A 22,292-nucleotide genomic window follows, 5' to 3' on the forward strand; every position below is an offset into this window, starting at 1 on the left:
CTGCAGGGAGTACCTTCCTTTCCCAGAGGAGAGAAATGAGGCCCAGACGGGCAAAGTGACCTGTCTCTCCCATTACTTAGCAAGCTAGAGGCAGAAGTGGGGCAAAAACCTGGGTCTCCACTCCTCTGTTTTGAGAATAGTTACTGTTTAGAAATCCCTGTCCTAACTTTGGGGGAAGGTAAGGTAAGAGAATCTACATTCAAGATTCGGAAACTGCACCAAACATGACAGGAGAAAACTCTTTGTGATTGTTTTAAGGGGAGAGAGTGATCCAGAGTCCAGCTCTGCTGTGGAGCTGTTTAACTTGGGAACCCAGGTTCGAGGGAAGCAAGCTACCAGGCAGGTTCCTGCTGCCTCCATAGGGTTTGATCCTTCCCTCAGAACAGGGCATGCCCTGCCCTTTGGGGTCTCCTTCCTCTGAGGAAACCACCTGTGAACCAAGCAGAAACTTCCAAGGTAGGTAAGGTGAGGAAGGGCATTACCAAGATCACTTAGTGCTGTACTAGACTCACTGGTTGGGTGCTCGGATGGATTCATGCAGGCAATTAATCACAGAGATGTATTAATCACACACCAGGGTGGGGCAGGGAACAACAGGGATGAATCAGGTGTGGATTGCTATCTCAGGATGACCCAGGAGTAGATTACACTCATGCACTACTTAACATCCATGATACATTCCATGATATAGGATGGTATGTGATTTGGATGTTATAGTATGAACACCTGGGTCTGCGGGGCACGGGGCTCCCAGGTGTACAGGCCTGGCGGCTGCTGTGCCATACATGGCCCAGGCAGCTCCTACTCTGGACACCTCAGGTGACTGTTTGGCTGGGTCATGCCTGGTGCGCGGCCTCACAGCACTATGAAAGTCACGATAGGGAGGCTCCCGGTGTGGGCCAGGGCAGCAGGGGAGTAGTCTTGGTGACCCCACACCTCTGCCCTGGGTGGGTCCCACGATGCCCGTGGCAGCGTGGGCTTGCTGACAAATTGGGCTGTGGGTATCCCTCAAAGGATGCATGCTGGACCACGGACTCAGGAACCACACACTGGTCATATCTGTGCCTGCACTGTGTCCAGAACACATGAGGCTCCAGCGAGTGTGAGCAGAGCTCACTTGACGGTGGCATCTCTGCAGGCTTCATGGAAAGGATCTAGCCTGGATGTCAGACTGTGACAGAGCACAGGGCACCTGCCTCACCTGCTCTACACCCATGCAGTTGGCACTCTCAAGCTGGCTAGAGGAAGAAACTCAGCAGCAGGTGTCACACCTAGACAGGGTTCCTAAAGGACTGAGGCTTGGAACCTGCCCCACGCTGTAGTCCTGTGAGAAGCTGCCAGAGATGCCAGAGAACAGAGAGGCCCTGACTCCTTATAGGTTGCCTGGCTCCGCTCCATTCCAAACTGTCAAAGTTGAGGGGCGGGGGGAGGGTGGTGGTGTAGGACTAAGGACTAAACTATTCCTCAGCTGGGTATCATTTATAATTTTCCATTTTATGGATACAGGGTATGTCTCAGCAAATATGACTGAGCATTTTCTGAACACAAAATGGAGCTGACTACACATGTGTCCTCCTGGGTTGTTGTGAGGATTCTGGAAGGCACTCTGTACAATGCTCAATGTCACTAGCATGACTACCAGCAATCTGAAAGGAGTTTAGCACATTTGAAAAGACTGATTCTCTCTGTAGTGATAACTATTCATAACTTATATAATGCTGAATCCCAAGGAACCTTCAAGTATGGTTACAAGATACTGTCCTGATTTCTCCAGAAGACAGAGTCCTACCTGGAGGAGGCCGTCCATCATTTATGTTAAATGCTGTGGCAAATATCCCAAAGGGAAATGCCCCAATTCCAAAAGACATCTGGAAGCCACCATCTCCAAATCCAAATCCTTGAAATCCCTGTGTAGAAGAAATGCACATGAGGAGAAGCAAGCAGGCTCTTCCTGTGCCCATCCAAGCATGGCACACCTCACATGAGGGACTTAGACACACAGTCCCCACTTCTTTTCCCTGCTCCACCATCTGTTTCCAAGCAGGTACATCTTTCCCTCCCATCTAGATCCCAAAGCGGAAGAACTCCGGATGCCCCTCTGCTGTTCCAACCTTGAGTCCCAGTTAAAACAGTTGTGAATGGGCCAAAAAGGGCTGGCTCTGACCCAAAGTCAAAAACAGTCAGGGTTCTTAGATCTTGAGGTTCCTTCCCAGAGTCCCCTAATAACCAGTAAAATCGTTTTATAACACCAAAAAATTGGCAATAACTCACATGCTCAATTACAAGGGAATATCAAAACAAACTACACATTATCTACAACAGCAAAAAAGTAGAACCCTTAATTAGCCAACAATAAAAGTCATGATCAAAATCCTGATACGTGCTCTCAAAGGACTATTATGATGACTATGCAGAACACAGAAAAACTCTTCTGACAAAGTTATCAGACAAAACTGTTTGAACACCACAGTCACAAGTACATGATGGTATGTAGGTATGCGAATACCACAGTCACAAGTACATGACATTATGTAGGCATGTGGACACACGGTCACATGTATATAAAAATATGTAGGTATGTGGACAAGATATGCACATGTTTTTTTCCCTCAAAATTTTCTTTTAATACTATTACATATAATTTTTAAAATCTAGAGCATTTTTATTTTTTTCTGATTACAAAAGTAATGTGTGCTTATTATAGGAAATTCATACATGACAGGAATAACTTAGGTAGAAAGTCAGGGGTTGTCTTGTTTTACCCTGCCATGTCAACCTCTCCCTGCAAAACAACCACTGTCAGGAGTCTGGCCTACTGTCCTCAGTATTTTTCCCTCTGTATCTTCTATGCTATATCATCCTTCACATGAAAAGATTCAGTTGGAATAATAATATTGTAAGCAACTATCATTTTGAAAGTGCCAAATGCGCACCAGGCATTGTGCTAAGCACTCGGATATACAAATCGCATTTAACTCTTTACATTAGCATCATGCACATTTTATAGATGACCCAGCTGGGGCTCGGATCTAAAACCGGGTCAAGCTGATCTGAAAATCCAGCTCTTAACCACTGTACACATCTTTTTAAAAAAGTTCTCTTCTCTCCTGCCTAAATCCTTAAAGAAAATGATCAAAAAATAATAAAAAGAAGAAAAATTATTGGGAAACTGCTTTCCACAGAAAGCTGAATGACCTTCATTTGTGAGTCTTTCACAAGTCACAAAAGTTACCACTCCTTGGCCCATATTTAGTAGCCTGGTATCTAGCTTGAAACTTCCTGCTGGATGGCACTACCTATAAAGCTTAACAACTGATTTAGTAAGAGGACAAACCTACAGGGAAGGAAAACAACTGGTTTCCATCTCCTAGGTGTGGAAATGCCTCCCACTCAGACCCAGCATGGTTGAGTCTGAGGGCTCCTGGGACTGAGGCCGCCTTACCCAGGAAGGTGTAATTGTTTCATCAGGATTCACTGCTCCATCAGTGCAAGCCTGAAGACTGGCCTCCAGACCTCCCTTCTATACAGACCCACAAGTTCTCACATTTTGTGGGTTCACACTCCTGGGGTTGAGTACGTAAACAGCATCAGTGGCAGCTGTGGTTATCTGTAACACTAGAGTTATGAGTTGAAGTCATCAAGGTCAAGGCCTCTGGCTTCCTGTGACCTCAGATTTCTGGGTCAGAAGCAAATGTTCTGTGGGGAGTCAGAGCCTGGGAAGGGTTAAAGTGGTGTTGCCTAGTGGTCAAGAGCAGGGACTTCAATAACAGCCCGATCTGGGTTTCAGCCCTATCCGTGTGACCCTGGGCAAGTCACTTCAACCCTCTGAGCCTTGGTTTCCTCTTCTATTAAATGGGTTAATGTGAGGCTTAAATGAGATCATGCATATAAAGCTCTTAACAAATAGTTCTTCCTATACAATATCCATTAACGAGTGTTCACAGACATTATCATTAAGGACAATTTGGAAAAGATTTCAATTTCTATCAAGATCCCTAACTCAATAATCCTATTCCTGGGAATCCTCAGGAAATGTCTTTAATTCAAGTAAGTAGAAAGAAATCTGTACAGATATGATCACTGTAGCACTATTTGCAACAGCAAAAATGGGAAGCAACTGAAAAGTCCTTCCATAAGGAAATCTTACATAACTTATATCAAAATTCAGTGGAATAAACAGTAGCCTTTAAAAATCATAAAGAGGACACTAGAGAACATCATGGAAAATATTTACAAAACAAAGTTTAAAAGCGGCATATAGAATGGTGATGACTGCCAGCAATCCCCAACTTAGAACGTATTCAAGTTACCATGAACCATACTTAATGACTGTCTGGTGTTTCTCTACATCTTACCATTAGTAAAATGTATGTATGTATTAAAATATACCCATAAGTTTATATGTACTGTTTCCAAGCCCCAAAGACAAAGATTGGATTCATAAAGATATTAATATAAAAGACAATAATAATAAAAACTAAAAAAAAAAAAAAAGGTACTTGACTTATGTTAGAACTGACTTAAGACAGAGTCTTTGGAAAGGAACTCCGTCATAAGTCAGGGACTACCTGTACATAAAAATATGCATACACAAGTATACAAATGAACAAAACATGGAGAAATGACAATATACTTGTGCTGAATTCTGGCGGTGCATTCTAGTTTTAAGGTTTCTTTAGAGATATTTTAACAAGAAATTGTTTTTAAAGACTAAGGTCTGACTTAAATGTGCAAATTTTTTTGAGCCAGTAATTATACTTCTAAGGATTTACCCTAACAAAATAATTGTGAGTCTTCTCAAAGATTTATCTGTAAGTTCATCAGAGTATTTTTGAAACAGCAAAAGAAAAAAAAACTAAATGCTCAACCAAGGATTAAATAAATTATGTTGTCTATATGATTGAACACTAAATACTCATATAGTCATTAAACGCAGTATTACTGACATACAAAATCTCAAGGTATACTGGTCAAAGTCTCCTCCTCTGAGAATGGAAACTCCATGAGGGCAGGACTATTTGCTATGTTAATGATATATCTATCACCACGGCTAGAATAATGCCCAGCACATACAAGGCGTTTAATAAATATTTTTGGAATGAAATCTTAAAAAGGGGTTCAAAGTATTGTAAAATAAACAAATACACACACGCACGTGATCTATAATAAAATTTCTGTGTGCCTATATCTAATTGTAGATCAATGGAAAAGAAGAAAATAGACCAAAACGTTTCTGGTGATTATCTCTGGATGCTGTAATTATGTGATTTTTTCTCCTACTTTTCCCTTCTGTATTTTACAAATCTTCCCTTACTTTTATAATCAGGGAGAAAAATTATAAGGCCAAGAAGGAAATTTCTAAAGCCATGAACTCATTTCTAGAAGCTTCTCCTAGAATGTTCCTCACCCCTCTGTTCTCTGGCTCTGGCCTCTGTCCCTGAGGACGGGGTGGGGTCTTCTCTCTGAAACAGAAATGGTATAAAATAAATTTATTACAATCTTCTTTGAGCTGCTCCCTGAATGGATGGGGGCTCTTCACCACCAGCTCAGGGTCGCTCTATCTTTGGCCACACCCTCCTTCCCGGCCAGCACTTGGTCCATACGAACTTATGCTGACTTAGACCAAGTGTTAACTCTTCATTCCATCTGTAATTGTATAGAAAACCAGGAAAAATCAGCTCGTTATGAGATGTTCATCAGATCGCACTGCAGCCTAAATCCTCTCCCAGAGAGCCTGACCCAGGTTGGTTATGATACCTTTTCTGGTCCTGTGTGATACAGGGGTCATGGAGGCAAAGATATCAGAAATCCCAAATCAAAACTAAAACAGAGGGTCATCTGTCAGCTGAGAGGACTGAGATTCAGGGTCTCTCTGCTCTGCCGCTATCTTACTTTAGCTTTACCTCCTACTATGCTTGGGCGAATACTCCACACTATATTTTTTGCCTCTGGGTCTCAGCCTCCCATCACAAATACTGGGCTGAGGACTTGTTACACATAACTAGGCAGGATGCTCCATATACTAAGACAATACACCTAGACTCTACTCTTGAGGTGTTCATGGTTTAGGGGGGATACAGAGCAAATGGCAATATAGTGTGCAGAGGGATTTCTTTAATACCATATGAAGGAAGTGTGGTGGGAACATGGGGGACAGCAACTTACGTGGAGAAGAGAGGAGAAGCAGGATGAGCAGGAATAGGATGGATGGAAGAAACAAGGAAGAGTAAATACAAAGACTTATCAGTGTGAAAGGTAAGTCTCTTTAAGAGAAGTCTAATATGTCTGGCATACAGGGTGTGCTGGGGTGGGGTGGAAGAAGGTAAGAGATGCTGGAGAGGTTGGCAAGTGCCAAACCACAGAGGACCCTCAGCACTTGTGTCTGTAGAATGCTGGACCCACTCACACCTCCATTTCTAGAAATTCCAAAGTCCACAAAGCCTCCCAGAGCCCTGTCACTTTATACACCTCGTACTTCACAAAGCCTTTCAGAACCCTTTGTACACCTCCTCCACCGGTGCAGCAATCCTGCTCCCTGGAGACTCTCCCACTGCACATGCCATTTCCCAGCTGCCTCTTCACAACACTTTGCACACTTGCAATCGTGAGGTCTTACATATGGCTAGGTCCCTGGTCCAGCACAGGCCTGCCCGCTGGTACACACTCAGTGGAAATCTCTATTACACCCCAGCAAGTGGCTCCCTCCCCTCCAGGCTGGCTGCCATCTGGAGTCTGGCTGCCTCAGCACTGAGTGCTCAGCCAGCCCTTAGTAAAGGTTATTCAGTGGAAGTGAATTCAACCCCAAAGGAAGGAGTGGGTGTGAGAGGTGCCCCAAGTCCTCACCTGGGGTCCTGCTGCCCAGTGCTGCCCCGGCCATAGAGCGGTATGACCTTGTCTCGGCTGATGCCAGCTTTGCAAACTGGACACACTTGTCTGTTAGGTCTAGTCTCCAACCACTGCAAGGAGGAGAGAAGTACATATAAATGGCCAAGGTCAGTCAAGAGGCAGGCCAGGTGACAGAGCTGGTTGAGGGGAGGGCCGCAGGCCTCAAACCAGGAAACACCAGCTTGACCAAGGAATACCTCAAGGAACCACCTCTCTTTGATTCCTGCTCCTGGCACTCGACAAATATTTACAAGTGGGGAAAACAAAATTGCGTTTAAATACCATCACAATTAAATGGGCTTCTTCATGCTTTGTTTCTCTCTAGGGGCTCCCAGCAATAAGACAGGAAAGAACCACAACCCTGGGGCTATACCAAGGGATCTGAGAGACCCAGTCTGAGCCGCTGGTGCCGGTGTAATGAACTTTAAAATCTCTACCTTCTCCAATGGCTCAGTTGTACTATAATAGTAGTCATTTTTTTTCTTTCTGTGATCTCATTTTCCTGGTGATTTACTATGCGCTAAAGGATTAAAGAATAGTCCTTGCTCATCCTTCTAAATGTGTTAATGTGTTTTATGTACTTTCATTGATTTTTAAATTGAACTCTTCCAATATTAAAAACCCCAAAGTTCTATTTTGGGTTTCCAAGGCCTTTTCACTGGTTACACTAAGAACATTTTAACTTTCTTAACAAAAATTAAAAAAAATCTATTATCTGTAATGTCTTTATAAACGAGTCCTGGTGGCACAATGGTTAAGTGCTCAGCTGCTAACTAAAAGGTTGGTGGTTTGAACACACCCAGTGGCTCCATGGGAGAAAGACGTGGCAATCTGCCTCCGTAAATATCACCACTTAGGAAACCTTATGGGGCAGTTCTACTGTGCCACATGTGGTCGCTATGAGTCAAAATCCACTTGACCAGCACCTAACAACAATTGTCTTTATACCCAAAAACCAAACCCAGTGCTGTCGAGTCGATTCTGACTCATAGTGACCCTACGGGACAGAGTAGAACTGCCCTATAGAGTTTCCAAGGAGCGCCTGGAGGATTCGAACTGCTGACCTTTTGGTTAGCAGCTGTAGCACTTAACCACTACGCCACCAGGGTTTCTAATGTCTTTATAGACATTAATTATATATATGTGTGCATGTACGTGCACATGTGTATGTGCATATGTGTGTGTATATGCTGTTGACGTTAGGTGCTGTCTGACTCATGGCAACACCATGTGTATGGAGTAGAACTGCTCCACAGGGTTTTCAAGGCTGTGACTTTTTGGAAGCAGATTGCCAGGCTTGTCTCCCAAGATCCTCTAGGTGAGGTCAAACCACCAACCTTTTGGATAGTAGTCGAGTATGTCACTGTGCCACCAGTGACTCTACATATACATATGTATGTATGTCTCGGTATAAATTGCATCTTTAGGCCCAACGATCTGAGGCTTATGAAACGTGAATCTAGGACTTCAGGACTATGGCAGCATTTAACGATTTTATATTCTACTTCCTTTATCTTACAATTGATGTGTCCAAAATCTACGCACCGTGTGCACTTCATAAACTCACAGCCGGTGTGGTCTACCAGGCTCCACCTGGGTCCAAATGCGCAGCCCTGGAGGTCACAGGAGTACGTCCCAGTTTCCCTTTCCCCTCCCATCTAGAAGCTGAGGCTCTAGAGGCCTGGAACTTCTGTCCTCCCCCGCCACATTCCTAAGCCACCCATGAGTGTGGGGCTCTACTGCTGACAACTGCAGAGACAGTCAGCTCACAGTGATTATTCACCGCCAATTGTGAATGCCAGGCTCAGCTCTGTATCACCAAGCAGGTACCTGGGTCTTGGTGAATACTAACTGGTTTGCATAATAATCTAAAGCTGGAAAAACAAACTTGTTTTTCTCACAAAAGGTCTCTGTTAATACTAAAAAGTCTCCCTTCCGAACGTTTTCAAGACCTTTTGGGGGGAAGGTGGGTATGATATAATAGGAGATAGTTTTTATAGAGGCAGAATCTCATAAACAGGAAGGACCTAACATATCATCAAGTTCAACCCAGTTTACAAATGAGGAATTGAGACCTAGAGAAGTGGTAGCCTGCAATGCCATACACGCCATCGGCAGCTGGGTCAGGACCTTCTAGGGTACCACCAACCAAACCAAACTCATTGCCATTAAGTCACAGCAACCCCGTAAGACAGAGTAGAACTACCCCACAGGGTTTCCAAGGCTGTAATCTTTATGGAAGCAGACTGCCCCATCTTTCTCATGCACAACAGTTGGTAGGTTTGAACCACTGACCTCTGGGATCACAGCTGAGCACTTAACCACTGCACCACCAGGGCTCTTTCTAGGGTACCACACTGGCCCTTAATTTCATCAAGTGCCTATCAATGGGCAGATGTGTAAAGAGGATTGGAGGAGAAGTAAGCAAATGAGCCCACAAGTAGGGGAGATTGCAGCTTCTGACTGCACTCTCCTGAGACTAAGGGTATATTGTGCAACCCTAGCTGATGAAAGACAAAGTAAAATAAAATATATCTTACCTGATGTAAACATGGCCAACTGTCAGAGTCCCCAGGGCAATCAGTCATCAAAGAGAAAGGGGGAAAGGAAGAAAAAATGCTTTCATTAGCAGAAACACTGACAGTGGGGTTGGGACAGCAGAATGGGAAAACAGGGTAAAAGTGTGGATATTGCAACCCGCCTTGGGGAGTTAGCTCATCTCCTGGAGCCACCCTCACTGAGGATCTGTGAGGATAATACCAAACCAAAAACCAAACCCAGTGCTGTCGAGTCAATTCTGACTCATAGCAACTGTATAGAACAAGAGTAGAGCTGCCCCATAGAGTTTCCAAGGAGCGCCTGGCAGATTTGAACTGCCAATCCTTTGGTTAGCAGCTGTAGCACTTAACCACTACACCGCCAGGGTTTCCTCGAGGATAACAAATATCAGAAATTAGACATGTGAAAGACAAAACTGGACTAAAAGCACAGGAAAAATGATGTAATGGAGACAAAGTTCCAGTCTCCACCCCGGGATCCTACTACATCTGGGGACCCCAGGCCTTACTCAGGCCATCTCATATCTGGCTTTCCTACACGGTCACCTTTAGCGGGTTACAGCCTCCGAGAGAATCCAATAAAAACCAAGGATCCTCTGTACAGAGATTAATGGCCATATTCTCACGTGTGCACATGCAATTTTACTCTCGATTTCAGTGGATTTACAGCCTCACAGGGGATGTGTGGACAACCAGGCAGTCCAGATCCAGTTAAACAAAGTCTTGAGGCTGTCCTTATCCTCAAGAGCTCTGCTGTCAGAAATGAGCTTAGAAGGTCGAGTCTATTCTAAACACTTCTTTAACAGGAAAGATGGGGATGCTAACTTCAGCTCAGTGAGTTACACCCCAGGGGTTGCTGCCCAATCTCTCATTTCTCCCAACTTCCAGTTTGCTCCCCCTTCTACCACCCAGCACTGCACACAACAAATGACAGATTTGAAAGATTTGTAATATTTACTACTATGTGCCAGGACACTGGAAAGTGTAGACATGGTTTCCGTCCCTCACACAACATGCATATTTTCTAGCTAAATAAAATTTAGACTCAGAAGATAGTTCCTTTCCACACAAGTTTAGCCTCACAAATCAGATACACAATGTTCCTGGACAGAATAGACACCTGACATCTGGCTCCAACGTTAACCTTGCCTTGCTATTCCAAGTTCAGCTGAGGGCACCCCAAGCCGTGGCAGGTCTCCACTGGCAAATACACCCAAAGGCTATAGGGAAGAAATGGAGGTGACTGAATCGTGCTCATAGAACTCTCTGAGTTACAACAATGGTAGTGATTTCTTCCACTTATTAAGCACCTAACATGAGCCAGGCTGTGGCTGAATAGCATTTCATTGCTAATGACACTGAATGATCACATTAACCTATGAGTGGGTACAGTTATCTCCATTTTATGAATGAGGAAACTGAGATACATAGAGGCTAGCAGACTAGCCCAGCGACTAGAAACGTCTATTTCATTTTAGAGTCCCTCTTCTTTCCAGTGGTACCTCTGCCCGTCTTTGTTCTTAACTTTGCTGCTCATTTCAATTACTGGTTTTATGATACCCCAGAGCATCTCCAACTTTCAGGATGGGGCTGATCACAACAGTCTCTGCTTAAAACTTAATGATTAGGGCAAGGGCTTCCAGGACAAAAATCTGTGCTCCATTCTATTTACTTATCAGTAAACTTATCTTTTATCTTTTACATTGTTGCCAAATTAAACTCCCTGCTTCAGGGGTGATATACACTACACTCTTTGCCTTATCCAACATTCTCTCCCCTCTACTTACCCAAATCCACCCTTCAAGGGCCAGCTCAAAATCTCAAGAGAAAAAATAAAATCTCAACATTCGCCCGGATTCCCAGAGCCAGGAGGTGCCTCTGTAATCATGGAGACTGGCATGGACACTGACCATGTCCTTTCATTTTTATATACGTAAAATCTTGCAGCAATTATTATGATCATCGTGAACACACAGTATTTACTGTGCTTTTTGTTCTTCTAAGCCTTTTACATATTCAAGTCATTAATAGTCACAAATCACCCTGTCAAATAAGGCACAGTGTGTGTAACTACTTGCCTGAGGTCCCCCAGTAAGAAAGGGCAGGCTCAAGATTCACAATGAGGTAGCCTGGCTCCCCTGTGCTTGCTCACAACCAGTATCCGGCTTCTCTTCTCAGGACAGCAAGTGGCATGCAGGAAGTACTCACTTACTACATGAACGTTTTTTAGAGAGGGGAATAAGGAGCCCAGGGTGGGGACACAATTTGCCCAAGGTCACCCAGCTCATCAGCAGCAGACCTAGGACAGGCACTCAGGTCTCTTGTCTCTTGGGCTTGAGGGTGTTTGGACTCAAAGTGAGCTGGACACCTTCTGCTCCAAAGCTGCCCAGAGCACAGGCTTTCTAAACTTGGCAGAACCTCCTCTGGGGCGGCGGTAGGGGTACTGACCAGAAGAGGTGGCCACACAGGCTGATGACAGCGTCCTTGGCTGTGTCCAAACAGATGTTACACTCGAAGGTGCTGTCCTGCCCTCCGCTCTCGCCAGCACCATTGCTGCTCCCACTGGGCCCCCCTGCACTGGAGTTCTCAGGGGATGTAGAGGCCGAGGGCCCCTTGCTTGCCATCCTTGGCTGTCAGCAAAGCTCTGAGATGAAGAGTCTCCCCAGGAATCTTCAGGAAATCCTGAAAGGCAGATAGCCCTTAATTATCCATTTCTGTAGCCCACTCCTCCCAACTTCCAAGCCAATACTCTCATCTCTCGGCTCCAGGAGCCCAGACTATGACCGAACCCCTGAGCAGACTTCCCAGAGGCTGCAGAAGACGACAGTCATGGGGTACCCGCTGGAGAGCGATGACTCAGAAACTTCTGCGAATATGGCCCAGAATGTACCACACAAATAACCAAACTGCACAAATACATAGTAGCCTCCAGATGGCTCTCCACAAAAACCAGGACCCTGTCTCACTTGCCTTTACATTCTCCTATATAACCATCCCAGGTGGTAAGTATATGCTCAATCACACTGAACGTCTAAACTATGATCCAGCTCTCTATAGGCAGATGAATCTGCTCAGGCCAGAGCTCATGACTGGTATATGCCCGATTATAAAGAAAATCCTGTAACGATGAAAGGTTTGCACCAGGAAGGACCAGAAAGGTTACCCAGCCCAGTGTCTTGTACACTTCAATCTTTTGTGTTCCCCCTCTGCCACGTTGGAATGTCACCTACTTTATTTTGTTTAAATCCATCAATTTTTTAGCCTCAATACATTTAAAGAGGAAGTTATGGCAATGCTATAAATGGAAAACTAGTATTATTCACCATAAGCAAAAGGTCAATACAAATGCAATGAGGGAAACGCTGTTTATCTTTTTATCACCTGGTATCATCTGGCATACTCAGACATGCTTTGGGGAAACCTGATCTCGTTCAATCTCTTCAGGGAACTGAGGTCTGAGATTGCTCAGCTTGCTGACAGGTATGGAGCTGAGACTGGGACTCCAGACATCAATTTGTGTTCAAACAACTACACGACCAAGATCAAGCTGGACTTACTGACTGCTCTGACAGGGATCACAACAGAGAGTCCTGAACAGAGCGAAAGAAAAATATAGAACAAAATTCAAATTCACGAAAAAGACCAGACTTGCTGGTGTGACAGAGACTAGAGGAACCCCTGAGACTATGGCACCCTGACACTCCGCTCAGAACCAAAGCCACTCCCAAAGTCCACCTTTCAGCCAAAGATTAGACAGGCCTATAAAACAAACAATAACACATGTGAGGAACATGCTTCTTAGATCAATCACGTATACGAGACCAAATGGGCAACACCTGCCCAAAAGCAAAGATGAGAAGGCAGGAAGGGACGGGAAAAGTGGACAAATGGACATAGGGAGCCTGGGGTGGAAAGGTGAGAGTGCTGACACTCTCGCTGCAGGGATTGCAACCAATGTCGTGAAACAATTTATATATAAATTTTTGAATAAGAAACTAATTTGCTCTGTAAACTTTTACCTAAAGCCCAATAAAATTAAAAAATAAATATATAAAGCTGGCCACCAAATGCAGGTATAAACAACGTTGTCCACTATAGCCTCCAAGTCAGAGAACCTGGCTAGGGGCCAAACAAGGAAGAGAAAGAGGCCAACACCAGCGATATATAGAAATCTGGGATGCAGGTTATGTCAGGAGCCTAGTCTGGCCACCCTCACCATCTCAGAAATCCCAAGTAGGAATGCTGGCTGGGTACCACAGTCAGAGAACTAGAGCCTTGGATGCTGGCCTCAGCCCAGTCTCCAGTCTGCTAAGTGGTTTAAGGAATCTCCCTTCCCTCTCCAAGCCAGTTTTCACATCTGTAAAATGAACCATGGGACAAGATGGTCTCCTCAGTCTCCCCTCCAGCTGAGTCAGGTCATCTCACCCATCCCCTCCAAAGCAGGTGGCCCTTTCTCAAGTCTGGGACTCACCACAGGAGTGCCGGGACTACTCTGATTTGAGCTTCCAAAGTATGAAGAAGTAAGAAACAAACTGTCAACAGTCTTCTCAGATCAAGAAGCCCTCCTTTACACCACAGACTCAGAGCTCCTGGCTCATGCGTGTTCCTCACCACAAGTGAGCTCAGTGACTGGAGCAGGGAAAGGAGGACACTCACTGTCACTTTTTCACTCTGTTACATCATTTTACGTGATGTCCCAGAAGAGCAGCTTGCTGCCAGCAGCACCAAGACCTTCCCCTGACCTGGTGCCTCCACTTCTCCACACAACCCATTTGCTCTTGTCTTCTCTAAGACATAGCTTGTTTCCAGGACCCTTGCTCATTGTTCCAGCTGAAGTACCCCCAAGTACCCAACCCAAGTATGTTTAAAAATACGTACCTTTAAAATCAAGATTTAAATGTACAGATATGGAAAGACAACCACAAAAAGTTAGGCTCATTGATCACACTTCACATTACTAAAAGCAGGACCAACTCCTGATGTGACGTAGTAGTCCAACACATCACCAATCAAGTGCTCTTGCCTCCAAGCATAGACATTTACCAAGCTTCTAAAACGAACTGCCCATTTCCAGAAAACATGGGGGATAGATAAATGTGTGGAACAACTCTATGAATCAGACAACTTTGAAATGTAGGACTTTCTACAAGACAAATAACCTAGATTCTTCAAAAAATAAATAGCATGGGCAGTGGGAATGTGGGGCCTGCAGGGAGTTACAGATTGAGACTTGGGAGACAGACCAACCAACCATCAGTGGTGTGTGGATGTTGCTGGAACCACTCGCTAAGACGAGTGATAAAAACTGGATTTAGCTTGGATAATTAGTTGAGATTAAGGAATTAGTTTTGTTGGGCATGATAATGACATTCTACTTGTATCAGGTGGACACTTGTGACTGTATTGGCATCTCCTGTCTGGAGGGGAGATGGGAGGGTAGAGAGGGTTAGAAACTGGCAAAACGGTCACGAAAGGAGAGACTGGAAGAAGGGAGCAGGCTGACTCATTAAGGGGAGAGTAAATGGGAGTATGTAGTAAGGTGTATACAAGCTTATATGTGACAGACTGACTTGATTTGTAAACTTTCACTTAAAGCACAATAAAAATTATTTTAAAAACAAATCCTTATCTGTTAGATATATAAGTGTTTATGAAAGAAATGGTAAGATGTTTGGGATTTGCTTTAAAATACTCCAAGAGAAAAATGAAAGCAGACAGAAAAAAATGAAACAGGCATGACAGAAAGTTGATGGTTGAAAATGGTTGATAAATGGGGGTTTGCTGTACTGGTCTATTTTTGTGTTTGAAAATTGTTTTTAAAAAGAAGGTCTGGATGCAGAAGAGTACATATATGAACTTATTTAGGTAAAAACAAAGTATATATATAAGTACATACATACATATGCAAAGAAAATGTCTAGAAAGCATACACTAAACTATCAACAGTTACTTCCGGGATTATGACGGCTGCAAGACTTTGACTTTTTACATTCTTATCCTGTTTTAAAAGGAGCCCTGGTAGCACAGAGGTTAAGTGCTTGGCTGCTAACCAAAAGGTCGGCAGTTTGAATGCACCAGCCCGTGTGTGAGAAAAAGATGTGGCAATCTGCTTCTGTAGAGATTTACAGCCTTGAAAACCCTAGGGGCAGTTCTACAATGTTCTACAGGGTTGCTATGAGTCGGAATTGACACAACAGCAATGGGTTTTATCCTGTTTTAATGTTTTGTAATAAGCAGATATAAGAACATTTTTTAAATAATTACAGAACATGTTACATTTGTCACAACAATAAAAAATATAAATGCTAGAAAATATCCAGAAAAATGTGGAAGAACATAGCAAGTTGTTAATAGTGATTATCTCTGTATTAAAGAGCCCTGATGGCATAATGGTTAAACACTGGACTGCTAACCAAGCGTTCAGTGGTTCCAACCCACCAGTCGCTCCACAGGAGAAATATGTGGCAGTTTGCTTCTGTGAAGATGAAGCCTTGCAAACCCGATGGAGCAGCTTTACTCTTTTTTATAGGGTCGCTCTGAGTTGGAATCAACTTGACGGCAACAGGTTTGGTTGTTTTGGATCTGTGTATTGGTGGGAGGATGACTTGTACTCTCTAAGTCCTCTATGTTTATAATACTGATATTTTTACATGTATTACTTTTGAAACCAGACAAAATTGTATGTAACGTTTTAAAAAAATCTTCCCCCAATTTTCCAGTTTTCTTCAATCCTAACGAGCTCTGAGTTCAAGTCCTGACCCCATCACTGACTAGCCATGTGTCCCTGGATATCCTTTGATGGCTTCAATTTCTTTTCTCACCTGAAAAGTGAGATGACACCTACAGGGCTGCTGAGGTGGTCTTATGACTACCTGTGGCCTAGAGGCCCCACCTGGGTAGGAGGATCATTATTGCTGGGGAGGTGCTCACACATGCTACTTCCCCTAGTCTGCTGCCCTTTCCACTCCCTGAACCCACTAAGGTTCTGCAGGTCCACACTTCTTACAATAAGAATGAGGAGACAACTGAGAGAGTAAAAGGTCAGCATCAAGTTTTCAGGGAGTGGCAGCCTTGCAGCAAGATAGCAGTTGGGGGCCAGGCATCGGGACAGGCCTGTTCTCTAGTTTACACATTCCAACTCTAAGCAGACCACTTAGTAATATCACTCTCATTCTAATTCCTAGTAGACTGACCACATGGCCCCTGCCAAGGCCTTACAGCCTCGTCCTAGTTACACTCAAACATCTGCTGAGTGAGTGGGTGCTGGCGTGTGACTGATTTTGGTCAACTCCCTGGCTGACAGCTCAAAAACCAGGCCCCAGAGCAGGCCGCCCACCCCTGGAGCTTCCTTGCCTGACCTCCTCCCTACCTCCATGTACCACACCGGGTGGCAAGGCATAGATGGGCAGCATCCCCAGGGAACTGTGCACCGAATACCCACAGGACCACAGAAAGGGATCATGGTCTCTTGGGCCCAGCACAGCTAGGACAGTGGCCCAGAGGACAGAGGGCCCCGAACGGTCTCATTAGCTCGGGACCTGGACATAGCAATACGGAAGCAGGCCCTGAGTATACCTGAGCCACTGTCCTGCTAAAATCTCTCCTGGTCCCTGTAGGGCCTATGGATTTTAGCATGACCCCAGAGCAACCACATGGGGGTGGTTCTGTGCCCCCTTCTCTACCCTGACCATTCTTCACCTGACCTGAATCCACTTTTCTAGTTTTCAAAGCACATTTATTTACATCTATCATCACCTTTTTTTTTTTTTTTAAGCCCAACAGTGTTATAAAGTTTATTCTCACTCACACTTAGCCCAGGAGAGGTAGTCCTGGTCAGGTAGCTCTCCTTCACAAAGTGATACAGGGACCCAGGCCCCTTTCATGTCCTGACTCAGCTACTTAAACATGCGGCTCCCACGGTCACTCTGGGATAGTCTTTATTCAACCAGAACAGAGAGCAGGAAGTAGATCTTCTGTGAGAGATTTTTTTTTTTTAAATCCATTCTGCCACTCTCTCTTTATTGGTGCATTTAGTCCATTTACATTCAGTGTAATTACTGATAGGTATGAGTTGTCATCTGGATGTGTTTGTGTGCTGTTGACAGTTTCTTTGTTTCACTTAACTTTCTGTGCTGAGTTGTTTTTGTGTGTTCTCTTTTCATTGTTGTTGATTTTTTTATTTGCTGTGTCTTTGTTTTTCTTTTTTATTGTGATGTGTAGGACTGTTAGTTTCTTTTGTGGTTACCTTAATATTTACCCCTACTTTTCTAAGTTTAAAGCAATTTTTTATTTCTTTATATTGCCTTGACTTCCCCTCTGTATGAAAGATCTATATTTTTTAGTCCCTCTTTTTTATTTTAATGTTGTCATCTTTTACATAATGATGTCTGTTTCCCTATTTTCAGTGCTTTAGCTTTGATTTAATTTTGTGACCTCCCCATCTGGGTTGATATCTGGTTGCTCTGTTCTGTGTTCTAGTCTTGGGTTATCTGATGTTCCTCATTTTTTAACCACAGGATTCCCTTTAGTATTTCTTGTAATTTTGGTTTTTGCAAATACCCTAAACTTCTGTTTATCTGGAAATGTCCTAATTTCACCTTCATATTTGAGACAGTTTTGCTGCATATATGATTCCTCGTTGCCAATTTTTTCCTTCAAGGCTTTATATATGCCATCCCATTACCTTCTTGCCTGCATGGTTTCTGCTGAGTAGTCTTGAGCTTAATCTTATTAACTCTCTTTGGAGATGACTTTTTGTTTATCCCTAGCCACTCTTAAAATTCTCTCTTTATCTTTGGTTTTGGCAAGTTTGATTACAGTATGTCTTGGTGACTTTCTTTTGGGATCTACCTTACGTGGGGTTCAACGAGCATCTTGGACAGGTTTCTTATTTTTGAAGATACCAAGCAAGTTTTCTGCCAACAAATTTTCAACAATTCTCTCTGTATTTTCTGTTATCCCCCCGTTCTGGTACTCCAATCACTTGTATTCTTCTTGATAGAGTCCCACATAATTCTTAGGGTTTCTTCATTTTTATAAATTTGTTTATCTGATTTTTTCCTCAAATATGTTGGTGTCAAGTGCTTTATCTTCAATCTCACTAATTCTGAGTTCTGTTGCCTCATTTCTGCTCCTATGACTTTCTCTTGAGGTGTCTAATTCTGAAATTTTATTGTTAATTTTCTGTTTTTCTGTTTGCTGCCTATGGATTCTTGCAGCCTGTTAAATTTGTCATTATGCTCTTCTCTAATCCTCTTAAATTCCTCTACTGCTTTGTCTGTGTGCTCCTTGACTTGTTCTGCATTTTACCTAATCTCCCTCCTGATCTCTTGAAGAGTTCTGTGTATTAATCTTTTGTATTCTACCTCCGGTAACTCCAGTAGTTCTCTTCATTGGAAGATTTCTTGAATCTTTGTTTTGGGAGCTTGCTGAAGCCATCATGGTCTGCCTCTTTATGTGATTTGATATTGACTGTTGTCTCTGAGCCATCAATAAGTTATTGTATTTATATTTACTGTGTCCTAACTTCTTGTTTTGATATGCCTAAATAGGCTGCTCATTTAAGCTAGTTTGATTATTGGTACCTTTGAAGCTCTAATGTCCTGTCACCAGCTGGTTAGAGCTGCTACTAGGTATGTGGGCCCAGGAGTCCATTTACTTTCCTTGTATGGATTCAGCTCAGGTGCCCAGGTAGTCGGTCACCAAGTGTGAGGTGCAGACTCTCAGCTACAGTCCTAGACAGGCAGGGGTAACTGGTGTAGGCACAGGTGTCTGGCTGCAGTGGGGGGAATCATACGCTGAGCAATGCAGGGGGCTGACAGCTGCCCCTGTCTGGGAGGAAAAGCGTGGCTGACAGCTGCCCCTGTCTGGGAGGAAAAGCGTGTCTCTGCTCCCTACAGCGCATAGGTGGGTGGGTGGGTTCTGCAGCCGGACTATGGGCACCTGATGCTGTGGCTGTAAGGACTGGGAGGCACCACTTATTCTTGGACCTTTCTCACAGGTGGCTAGGTGGCATGGGTGGAGCCACCAGTCCTTAGGCCCCCGATGTGGGTAGGTGAGGACCCTGCTTAATAGGTAGGGTGGTGTCAAATGTCACGAACTTGCCACAGCTGTTGAAATGGGCCCACACAGGTCTCTGCAGGGATTGAAAGGCATTCAAATCGATGAACCCCTTATCCCCGTGCCTAAGCAAAGGAGCTGTGCCTGCCCAGAGTTCCTGGGAGTCAACAGGTATTTTTTCCTATTTGTTCCCTCTCCAATGCAGGGAGAATGGCTGAGGGTGTGTGGCAGGTCCTCTCGGCCAAGGGGATGTGGCAATCCCTGAAGCTGGCTCAGACCCACTGCAGCGCGGGAAGGGGGCAGGTAAATGGGAGAGAAGTTTTCCCCAAAGGGGTGTTTTTTGATCCACGTGGTAGGTTAGATTCATGTACTTATCTTTTGCTGACTTAGCGCTGCTTTTCATTGATTTTGGAGGGGAGTGGGCTCTCTGCTGCTCAGTCTCTTCCGATGTCGAAAACGTGTCCCAAACACCACGGCGTGCCTCGCCGTGCTGGCGCCAGTGGATCCAGCCTGTGAGGTGCCAGTTCCTGCTGGGTCAGGTCTGGCAACTCCTCACTGCTTCTGAACCATCTCTCCCTCCCCCTGCTTTTCAGTCTGATTCCTCAACTTTGCCTTTGATGTTCAGGGCTCCCAGATTGTCATGTATAATTGATTCACTTGTTTTTTCAGGTCTTTGTTATAAGAGGGACCACAGAAATCGTGGTCCCTACTCTGCCATCTTGGCCCTGCCTCCCTATCATCACTGTGATCCTCACCTTATTTTACAGATGAGGACACTAGGCCAGGGAGGTTAGAATGCTTGCCCAAGTCCAGGCCACCATGTACGTACCAAATTCGTACTTCTCAATGAGACATCCAATGCTCTTTCCACTCTCACATGTTGGCCCTTTAACACATAGCTTTACAAAATCAAGCACCTGGTCTTTGTTTTCCCTCAAATTCTTCCTGCAATGCTGTAACTTTTGAGCTCTTTGAAGTGAGCAGAGTAAAATCATTACTCATTCAACTAACAATTCCCCAGTACCAACAACACTGGAAGACCATCGAGGCCCTGGAGTCTAGAACAGGAACTAAGCAAGGCACATGTATAAGAATTCTTAACAAGGGGCTCCATCAAATTTTTGCCTATTTTTCCTAAACCAGGCACCGTCCCAGACGGCTGGTTCCCAAAACCCCTCAGTGATTTAAATCTGGACCTGGATAGAGCCCACGAACCTATATTTTTTAATAAATGACCCCACCCCCATCCCAGATGATTCTCTGATGAGCAGAATTTTCGAAACTCACACGTAGGTCAGGGAGAGCTCACAGTGCTTGTGAGAGTCAGTGACTTCAGTCTGCATGACCCCCAGCCACTGTCCCCAGGGACCACAGAGAGATCAGATAAACTTGGGAGGTAGGATGTAAGTCTGCTGAGATCTCAGGCCAGCCAGCATCTGGTCCATCCATCCAGAGCTGACCATTTAAGAAACGAGTTCACACCTAGTTTGAGAAACATTCCCAAATTTGAGATGGCCAGGGTGATACCTGTGGTGCTGGGATATGGCAGATTTGCAATCCTTAATGACCCCTTAGGAATTCCAAGCCTGGCAGCAGATGCCTCACTCCTATCACCTTCCCAGAAGTGATCTTCAGTCCACTTGCCCTGGACCACCTTGTAGCAACTGAGCAAGGAAAACAACAAGAGATCTGCATATCCCTGCAAGAACCAACAGGGAACTCGACCTCATGAGGAAGTGTCTTTGAAGTATTCTCATGTTCAATTCTCAGGTTCTACAAAGCTACAGATATTCATAATCTGCCTTCTCTGTCCCTTTAACTCTAAAAATTCCAGGACCAGGGCACACAGAGGCACCTAGAGATATGAATCTTAGTTATGAAGATTACAAATCTGGGTGAGAAAAAACTGGCATCATCTGAAAGGGGGCCTGGCAGAGGTCTTATTCCTGTAGGCACATGCTTGTTCACACAGGAGATTTCCGCAGGAACCTTGGCGTGCCTAAGCCTGCCTCCGTGGCTCATGGGACTGCTGCTGGATCACACACAGGCAGAGGCAAGACCCGCATTCCGAGAATGTCTACATCATACTCACAGAAGGTTACAGCAGGAAAAAATCTCTGAGTGACTTGATTGGAACTTGGAACACACAGATACCAGGCTCTAAAATTTAGACACTAAGCGGTACTGAGGCTCCTATGCTAGCTCACAGAGGCCTCGCCCTCATATAGAAGACCAAGGGCATGGATGGCCTTTCAGGTCAGAAGGGCAGGTGAGGTCGAGAAGACCAGCCTACTTTCCCTTGAGCTGCACTGGTCCCTTTCTCTGGCACCCTCTAATCTCCCTATCTACTCAACCAAGCCCCTTCCTGCCTTCAAAGAGTTATTAAGTTCCTATTATTTGCCAAGCATTCAGGATAGAGAGATAAGGTTTCAGTCCAAAGTGGATCTAAAACAAGTGAATCAACGAGAAGCCCAGTGCACTGGGCACTGACAGAGATGTGAAGGGAGTGCCTGAGGACAAGGGATGCTGGGGAAGATGCAGACACAACATCCAGGACAAGTGGACAATTCAATTCACATGCTGAGTTCAGTGCGGCTGGGGCCCTGGGCACATATGGAAGTGGTAGGACAGCAAGGGCTGGGACTGACGCAGGACGAAAGGTAGAGGCCAGGTCATGAAGCGTCCATATGCCATATGCTATTACAGGATGCTTAGATTTCTAGTGCTCTTCAGCCTGGCCTGCCTGGCAGCCCTGGGCTACCGGGGCCCCTAACCCAGAACCAATCTTTC

At 44.6% G+C, this 22,292-nt stretch overlaps 1 protein-coding gene across 1 annotated transcript in view; it reads right to left on the minus strand.

Moving 5' to 3' along the window:
• The window catches only part of RNF185 (ring finger protein 185), a 40,500-nt gene that overhangs the window by 2,960 nt on the left and 15,248 nt on the right, over positions 1-22,292 (minus strand). The window contains exons 2-6 of the mRNA XM_049866216.1: positions 11,892-12,125; positions 9,426-9,444; positions 6,844-6,956; positions 5,408-5,462; positions 1,790-1,907 (exon numbers count right to left, since the gene is read on the minus strand). Of these exons, the coding sequence (XP_049722173.1) occupies positions 1,790-1,907; positions 5,408-5,462; positions 6,844-6,956; positions 9,426-9,444; positions 11,892-12,067 (481 nt within the window). The 5' untranslated portion in view covers positions 12,068-12,125. The remainder of the gene's footprint in view (positions 1-1,789; positions 1,908-5,407; positions 5,463-6,843; positions 6,957-9,425; positions 9,445-11,891; positions 12,126-22,292) is intronic.

This window comes from Elephas maximus, chromosome 22 (genome assembly GCF_024166365.1).
Source record: "Elephas maximus indicus isolate mEleMax1 chromosome 22, mEleMax1 primary haplotype, whole genome shotgun sequence".
Lineage (NCBI taxonomy): Eukaryota > Metazoa > Chordata > Mammalia > Proboscidea > Elephantidae > Elephas > Elephas maximus.